The sequence below is a fragment of the Saccostrea echinata genome, unplaced genomic scaffold, assembly GCF_033153115.1.
Source record: "Saccostrea echinata isolate AGI-Se365-2 ecotype Australia unplaced genomic scaffold, CSIRO_AGI_Sech_v1 ptg000033l, whole genome shotgun sequence".
NCBI lineage: Eukaryota > Metazoa > Mollusca > Bivalvia > Ostreida > Ostreidae > Saccostrea > Saccostrea echinata.
Window position 1 is genome coordinate 23,057,567 of NW_026889782.1, and position 9,262 is coordinate 23,066,828.

Below are 9,262 nucleotides of genomic sequence, written 5' to 3' on the forward strand. Positions count from 1 at the left end.
TCCCAGTGGTTCTGGAGAAGAAGATTCTTGTCCCAGTGGTTCTGGTGAAGAAGATTTTTAAAGATTTTTCCTATGTATTCCTAAGTAAAACTTTGATCGTCCATTGTGGCCCCACCCTACCCCCTAAGGGTCATAATTTGAACAAAATTGAATCTACACTATCTAAAGATTTTTCCATATAAGTTTCATCTTTCTTGGCCCAGTGGTTCTTGAGAAGAAGATTTTTAAAAGATGCTATTAATTTTTCACTAATTCTTAATTTTCTCCCCTTGGAAAAAGGACTGGCCCTTCATTTCAACAAACTTGAATCACCATTACCCAAAGATACTTTGTGGCAAGTTCGGTTGAAATTGGCTCAGTGGTTCTTGAGAAGAAGTCGAAAATTGGAAAAAGTTTACGCACGACGCACAGACGAAAACAGATAGCAATAGGTCACCTGAGTGACTCAGGTGACCTAATAAAGATGGTGCATTTAATGATTTGTATTCCAAGTGAGATCTCGCGAGAGTTGACCAATATTTATTCAGTTCGAACCGAAAAGTAGGGTGTGGTTGATGGTGGTTTGAATGGCATATTACAACTGTAGTTAATCTGTAATTGTGTGTTACTGTATCCGGACCTTGCAACATGGGTGATTTAAAAAAAAAAGGAAATAGTGAATCTTATTCATTTGTTTCATGGGGATACACCGATTCTTCCCAATCCTTACAAACCCATGGTCAACTGAGTGAGATTTCATTTGGAATAAATTAAGTAGAGAAATGTAGATATGATTTATCTCTCTTGTTTTAGAATGATTTTGCCGACAGTCTTCAAGAGGAGGCACACGTTGAAAGGAGTGAAGTTGATTCCTGTTCTAAAGGGAATAAGGGGTGGACAGTCAGGGGCATTAATACTTTGCTAGGATTGCAAGGACATAAAGGCAGATAATGTAGAGTTACCTGACATTGAAGTATTGATAGTTATGTGATATGTATGTATTGTAATGTTGATATTCTACATGTATGTATAACATAATTCTAAAAACTGGAATGGACCTATATCATTATTAAGTATTGGATTGAATTTGGTAAACCTTATATAAAATACAGTGTGGGGTTATGGCATTATTTATTTTTGTTGTTTTCTATGCATCTGAAAATAAATATCTTGTTTACATATATGTTAATTGTTGGATATATTATTTATTCAGAAGTATGTAAGAGAATTAATTGGTGAAGAATTGGCTGAAATAATGCAGATGGCTGGAAGAGAGCACAATGTAGGGGAGGCTAGATGGGTTCTACACTCTTTGATTATATTGGCCAATGAAGTTGGTCAACCAAACCCTACTAAAAAATACTATAGTTAACTATAGTAAATTAAAGTGTCAAAGTTATCACTATAGTAAATCAAAGTTTTCAAACTGATCACTATAGCGCCATAATGATCACTATAGTAAATCAAAGTTATTACTAGAGTTAATCAAAAAGTTAATAATATATTTAATTGTAGTCCCCTGGTACTAGTTCACAAGAGCCAGTCAAAGAGAATTTGAAAAGGAAGAGAAGCGGAGAAGAGGATGGGATACGAGACGTATCACTGGAGGATCGTTTGAAATCCTTGGAGAAGTCCTCAAAAGATGCAGTTAAAGAGATATAGGACAAGGTGAGGTGCCTTTGTTTACAAGAGGATCCAAGTATATCTTCTCACCCTTAAGGATCTTGCAAAGACGGCAAGGAAGGCATCTCATGAGGAGACAAAAATATATGAGTTGTGAAGACAGGCGACTCGATATCAGACTAACTTAGATATTTCAAGTTTGTATTTATCTGTTTTGGGGTGATAACATGGCAATAATAGGGTCTTGGAAAAACCAAGGAAGAAAATCGAGGCCACTAAATTGTATTATGAAGAAAATTTTGGGGTTTACTTGCGTCGCTATTTACTCCTGTTATTTGATTCGCTTTTCATTAAAACGTGCATTCTTAAGAATGATCCTCCCCAAAAAAACAAGCCCCATTTTTGTTATATCTCTCCCCCAAAGAAAACCCTTTTAACGGTTTAACCTTTTAAAGAATGATTCTCCCCAAAAAACCAAGCCCCATTTTTGTTATATCTCTCCCCCAAAGAAAACCCTTTTAACCGTTTAACCTTTTTACTTTGGTTTTACTTGCATCGCTATTTACTCCTGTTATTTGATTCGCTTTTCATTAAAACGTGCATTCCCCCTCCAAAAACAAACCAAGCCCCATTCTAATAATATCTCTCCCCTAAAGAAAACCCTTTTCCCGGGGAAATATTCCACTTCTTGTACCTTTTAGAATGATATCCGTCTCCCTATATATACTCCTGTTATTTGATTCGCTTACAGTGAAATACATACTCTTTAGTACCTCCGTCTCTCTATATAGATCTTATTACGCGCCTTAAATGTTCAAAAAAATCCTTCCCATAATTCCGTGCGATAGCGCATGCGCAGTACTGTGTAGGGCAAGGCCAACGCTTTCTTTAGATAGTAGTTTACCTGTATAGCCGCCATTTTGATTGTTTACCTTTATGACATGTGATATCGACCTGGTCTTTGGATTCTCTCGTTTCAATACTTCGCCATGCCTGCCCACTGCTGTGCATATGGCTGTAAAAACCGGCAGATACCAGGGGTAGATTTGAAGTTTTTCCGAATACCTAGGGACCCTCACCTGAGAGCAAAGTGGGTTTCGGCCATTAAGAGAGACGACTGGGAGCCTACTGAACATTCCAGGATCTGCTCTAAACATTTCATAAATGGTAAATTAAATTTTGATTACATGTCAATTAAATTTACAATTTATATAACGTGTTATGTATTACTTTCAAACAACAGTGTGAATGTACAAGGAAAAGTGGTTAAGAACACCTATGCGGCCGAATTTCCTTTAAACATGTCGTGTTAAACGACCGAATTTCCTTACGTTTTTGTTTTTTTTTTCATACGGAAATCACTATAAGGTACTTTCAACGATTGATCAGTATTGTTTGAATCTTTTTGAATTATATGGCCTTCATACTAGCTTAATTCCTAACTCTAAACTTGAGGGAGATCGGTGGTATGGTATCATAAAAAAGACCATAATAGTATGGCACTAGTCATTTTCTTCACCTCTGCATAGTTTTAACATTGCAGCTTTTGATAACTTTTAAGCAAAATATTAGTTCCATTTTGTGTAGATATTAACTCTACGCAACCTTGAGTGTGTTAATAAGTATTACTGCTTCTCAATCAGTCAATGTGCTGATTTATTACCAATCAGTTATCTTGTACCAATCAGATATCTTGCTGACCATTACTGAACTTCCTTTATAATTTCATTCAAGAAATAACTGTGTGGTCACAAATGAATAGATTTATTTAGCCCCAAAATGTTTAGATCTTAAAATACAAAGTCTCTCAAGGACACGTAAGTTGATTAGCAATTTTTACATGCATTGTTTAAAGAAGAGTTCAAGGTTTCATTAATATTATCACTGCACCAACTTGTTTTAGGTATGACTCTTTCTGCATGCTGAAAAAAAAGCACATCTAAGAAAAGTTTGTGATAAATAGCTCAAACACGCTATTCTGAATAGCTCAATAGGCTATATACCTCATTCAAGCTGTTTTGTAAAATCAAGAGATTGAGGCGGACTTGATTATGTATATTTTCGATTAATGCATAAATCTGCAAAAACAATTTTTGACTTTGGTTTAATATTTTCTTGCATAACTGTTACAGGTCAGCCATCTAGGGAGCCCACAAATCCAGATTATGTCCCATCCATATTTTCCTACAAGGCTCAACCCAACGATGCACTTCAGAGTAAGGTCCTTCGACATCAGCGCCTCAAAGAGAGAAAAGAAAACATTGCGAAGTCAGAATCTGCTGCAGCTCTTCTTTCATTGGGCAGTGAACTACCAACATGTGTGCCAGGAATCTCTACTCAGACTCCCATGCCATCTTCTTGTGAAATTTCTGTTCAGACAGACATTACTATGCCAGTGATGGAGAGTTTGATATTTACAAACCAGTATCTAAAGCATGCATATAACATCCAGAAAGCAACTGTGGATGACTTGACACTCCGCCAAGCTGAACTACAAGCCCTGTGTCACCAGCAATCAACAGAACTGCAAGATTTGAGGAATTCATTGGAAAAGCTTGAGGCAGATAACAGGGTACTGATGGAGGACATTGACAGAAAGACTTTGAGCTACAGTGCTATCAAGAATGACAAGAGAACCAGGTTTATACAGGTCTTTCCAAATTTTCAACATTGGAAAATGTGTTTGCAGTTTCGTTCAAGAAGGTAAAAAGACGGAAAACAAAGCTTCAACGAGAGGATGAACTGCTGTTAACATTAGTGAAACTGAGGAGGAATTTGGCCATGGAAGACCTTGCTTATCAATTTAATATCAGCCAGTCATCCGTCACAAACATTTTTCATTCGTGGCTAGATGCATTATACCAAAGTTTGGGTGGACTTGCTGTGTGGCCAGAAACTGACGTCTGCCAGCTACCCACAGTGTTTCAGAACAATGTGTTCAAGAAAGTTAAGTGCATAATTGACTGTACCGAAATTTTCATAGAAAGACCCTCAAACCTAAAAGCCCGTGCCCAGACGTATTCTAACTACAAGCGTCACAACACTATCAAGATTCTTGTTGGAGTGAGTCCCACCGGATGTGTCACATTCCTGTCGACATGTTGGGGAGGGAGAGTCAGTGACCGACAGATTACAGTTCAGTCGGGCATATTGGACAAACTTTTACCTGGTGATGTTGTTCTGGCAGACCGAGGCTTTCAAATGACTGAGGACTTTGCTTTGAAGGGAGGCAAACTCGTTGTGCCAGCCTTTACCAAAGGGAAAAAGCAGTTGTCTAAAGAAGAAGTTGAAACTTCAAGAATGATTTCGAGGGCCAGGATACACATTGAGAGAGTTATTGGGCGCCTGAAAGACTTTGAAATAATCAAAGGACCTCTTCCAATAAACTTGGTGAAAAAAAGACACAACAGTGCCATTCCTGCTGGGGACAAAATTGTACGTGTGGTCGCTGCAGTAGTAAACACTAATGGGGCCATTCTGTGAGAAAACCATCAACAAGACTTGGTGTGAATATCAAACCCATCTTCAGCCCTTAAATTTTTTGTGTTGTTGTTCAAAGTGAAATGAAGCCATCAAAGTCTTTGTGACTATGCTATTGTTTATGATATTAAAAATTCTGCTGATCCATATTTAATTTATGATTGAATGTATAGTGCTGTATTGTTTGAGAAAATTGGTATTATTATTTATTTCGCAATGTTTTATAGTATGTCTTACTGAAAAAGTTGAGATAATGTTGAAATAAATTTTCTTCTACTACTGGTCATTTGCAAGTCAATATACTTGTACTGTTTTTCTACCTAAAGTATTGAATAAATGAGTCAATTTTATTATTTTATGTTTTATTCGATGCAGCAAACATGGATTTCAATATATCAGTTGACATGAAGGGTGAAATCAAAAGAGCAAAACCTGATCAATGATGTAATCAAATGGAGACAGTAAAATGTGCACGAGACATCAAGTTATGGTAAATGATATATCCTTTTTTGAATGAACCTCTTGATATGAAAGTTAAATATATAATAATTAAGATATACATAAAATATGACTGTCACTTATCTGGAATATGAATATATCACAATCATTGATAATTTGTGTACACAAGTAAAGTGTCCTAGTCTATAGATGCATTAACAGTGCAATTGTCAGGAGTAAATTGTTCACTGTCTCCTTCTTTTGGATGGCGGCAGTTTTCTGCACGGCAAACATTTCCAAGATCCCGGGGGGGGGGGGGGGGGGGGCATTCTTTAGTCCAACACATTTCATGTGGAACCACTCGACACTACACTGACCAGAATCACAACCTATAAGATTGTCAAAGTCCTCTGGTTTTCCACAAATGCAGACCGTAGCGTTACTCTGTCTCATGTTGTTATTAACATCACTGCTTAAACGATTAGTTAACAGTTCTGGTAACACACATTTCCTGAAAAACTGCTCAATTTTGTCCAGTATGTCTCTAATAAAGGTCTGGTCACGCTTCACTCGCTCGATGTGCAGCCCTTTAGGAGTCCAGCAAATAAAGTCACAAAAGGCCACATCACATAATGCAATTTGTCCTTGCACTTGATAAAAATACCTAGATGATTGTTTGAGTACATTGTCACAAAGATTCAGTCCATCTTTAATAGTACATGTCCTGTTGTTATGTTTTCCTAGATAAAATCCAGTCTCTGGTACAGAGCATGGATGACTGTCCACAAACTTGAAAGGGCACTTGATTTCGACGAGTCCACGTCCACAGCAAGGACAGTCTGTCACTCCATCAGGACTTGCTCCTAGGGCTGGATGATCAGGGTGTAGCACCAATCCACTTTTTTTCACCTCGAATGCTGGGTTGTGCTTCCTCATTTCTGCCTCATACTCCCTAAGTGCAATGTCTTCTTAGGACTTTCCCCATCTAATCGCTGCTGTGTCAACGGTTGTTGAGTACATCATAATTCTATGAATCAGGGAACTGCTAGGTTGTTGTGGGTTTGTGTGGCAGATGTCATAGAAATTTGATGCTGTTAAACGACCTTTTCTGTGATTGTGCCAATGCATGGATAAGCTTTGTTGACGTGTAAGTTTCTCCAGATTTGATGCTTCATCAACAGTTACTTTAATGGTCTTCACTAGCTCACTGCACTTCGTCTCGAGGTCAGAGTCTGACAAGTTCACACACTGTTCATCATAAATTGAAGTCAGAAAAGATGGTAATGAAGGGTTTGGAATGGGTGGGTTTGGTTGCGGATCAAGTACACTGAATATCACAGCATTAGGGTGAGATTCCTTCAACATCCCCAAAAAAGTGTCAGTATTGTCAAAGTGCAGGTTGGGTTGAGTATGCAATGCTGTTGGTGGAAGGTGGAAGGTAGATTTCTTGAAGTTGATATCCGTTAAAGGAGCTGGTTCAACCTGTAAATTATCAATAAATATTTAATTTGATTCCATTCATTCTAACACACACGAAGAATGAATATTTATCTTAAACTTAAATTTCATAATTGTTAAGTAATTGGCATTTAAATTTCTACACAATGTCAGCATATTTTTGAAATTCTTTTTTGGTCACCTTTGATCAGAAAGATACATCCAATTTACATTAATATTATGCATATGAATACCTCTAACTTTAACATGTTTAAATCTACATGTAAAAACAAGGTTTACATTAAATTGAGCGAGATCACTTTCAATTTCATTATGAGGCAAAGGTTTGAGAAAGGTAGAAAAAATAAAACTAACCTTCTTTGTGAAGTTTTGATTTTATTGGCAGGACATAGATGTACAGGATACTTTATTATAGCCAAGTCTCACACTTGCTTCAACCTTGAAGAGAATTGCCGCAACAAGGGAGCAAACCTCACCCATTCTGTTAAAAAAAAAAGACTAGTTACTGATCCATGTGCACACAGTGAATACTATAATATATGAGATGTAATCAATTCTTATGTTAGTTATAGTATTTATACAATGATAACTCAGCAGAGACTAATCAATATCATTTTCATTATAGCTGCACAGAAAGTTAAACAACAAGTTGCCACTGTCAAAAGGGGGCGGACCAATCCCAACCCCTCCCCCAAAAAAGTGGGGGCAAACTAGCATCTAAAGAGACAAATTACTCTAGCAAATTAACCCTGTTGTTCTTCGACCCAACTGCATTTTCAAGAAAAGATTACTGATCATATTTTCAACTTTTCATTTAGATAATGCTTTGAGTATAACAGGTACCAATTTTCACACATACATACAACAAAAGTAGCTAGTTATCTACATTCTACCACATTTTCTTTTTGTGGGGATGTCTGAATGAAAAATCCTTGTTGCCTGGACACATAACCAAAGCATGTTTAGTGATTTTATATTATATTTTCACATTAGATATGTTAAAAGAGAGAAACTTACCCTGCCACAAAAGTGCAGTGTGCGTTGAAAATCGTACCGTTTTGTTTGTGTACACAAATCCATGCATCATGCGGCTTCTCCGTAGTGGCCTGTGATCTGTTCACTTTGGCGCGCAGGATGCAATTATCACCTCTGTCCATTTCACAATACAACACTGTTTGCACCCACCCGCTGTGGAAATAATTGTATGCCTCTAAAGACCTATAGGCTTTCAGTGTTTCGCGAGTAAATCGTCCAGGGCTGTCCACTAGGTAACAATAAAGCTGTCCAAACTCCACGTCCGGCCATTTTGTCACATTGTCTACCCAATTATCGCTGTCTATGAATGGATCCTGACACAAATCACTTAATCCTAGCTGCAAAAGTTTACCTGTATAGTCTACTTGACAAGCCTCCGGCAGTGATTTGTAATACAAACTTATATCGACGATCAATCAGCTGATTCATTCAAAACAAGCGTCTTTCTTCTTACTATAGCGTGGGTCTAACTTGCCCTACACAGACTGCGCATGCGCGGGGTCAGAGGTCAAATTTTAAAAAAACAAAAGACGCTTAATAATAGCTATATACTCATATGTTATTTGATTCGCGAATCAAATGAATTCCGGGTTTTACTTGCGTCACTATTTACTCCTGTTATTTGATTCGCTTTTCATTAAAACGTGCATTTTTAAGAATGATCCCCCCCCCCCCCAAAAAAAAAAACAAAGCCCCATTTTAATTATATCTCTCCCCCAAAGAAAACCCTTTTCCCGGGGAAATCTTCCCCTTCTTGTACCTTTTAGAATGATATCCGTCTCCCTATATACAACTGTTATTTGATTCGCTTACAGTGAAATACATACTCTTTAGTACCCCCGTCTCTCTATATATATTCCTGTTATTTTGATTCGCGAATCAAATTACTTCTGGGCTTTCATTGCATCGGCATTTACTCCCGTTATGTGATTCGCTTCATGGTGAAATACAAAGGCTTTAAATACCCTCGTCGCACTATATATACTCCTGTTATTTGATTCGCTTCAATGGGTAAAATAGTTGTAAACAATTTGAACATTACGGACCAGAATTGTAACGATTGTTAGCGATATGAAAATCTGAGAATGTCGGGAGTATAAAAATGACCCGGGATGAATTTAACGTTAACGTCAACAACGTCAAACTAATAGGGTTCGCCGACCACCGTCTCTGGTTCTAAATTTTACTGTGTTGTTATGGGGTATACGAAAGACGCTTGATCACGTCACACGTGCGCTTTAACACGCTA

General features: G+C 37.5%; 1 protein-coding gene across 1 annotated transcript; it reads left to right on the plus strand.

The window, feature by feature from the left end:
- The first annotated feature begins 2,424 nt into the window (after window positions 1-2,424).
- On the plus strand, window positions 2,425-5,085 carry LOC133199152 (uncharacterized). The gene is made up of 3 exons (XM_061335017.1): window positions 2,425-2,769; window positions 3,735-4,242; window positions 4,416-5,085. The coding sequence occupies exons 1-3, from the start codon at window positions 2,592-2,594 to the stop codon at window positions 5,083-5,085; spliced, it is 1,356 nt and encodes a 451-aa protein (XP_061191001.1). The 5' UTR covers window positions 2,425-2,591.
- The last annotated feature ends 4,177 nt before the right edge of the window (window positions 5,086-9,262 follow it).

Bases quoted from the DNA above. Each gene is read 5' to 3' on its own strand.
- LOC133199152 (XM_061335017.1), top strand. From the start codon at position 2,592: ATGCCTGCCCACTGCTGTGCATATGGCTGTAAAAACCGGCAGATACCA. The intron at 2,770-3,734 runs GTAAATTAAATT...TAACTGTTACAG, and splicing joins CTCTAAACATTTCATAAATG to GTCAGCCATCTAGGGAGCCC. The intron at 4,243-4,415 runs GTTTATACAGGT...ATTTAATATCAG, and splicing joins AAGAATGACAAGAGAACCAG to CCAGTCATCCGTCACAAACA.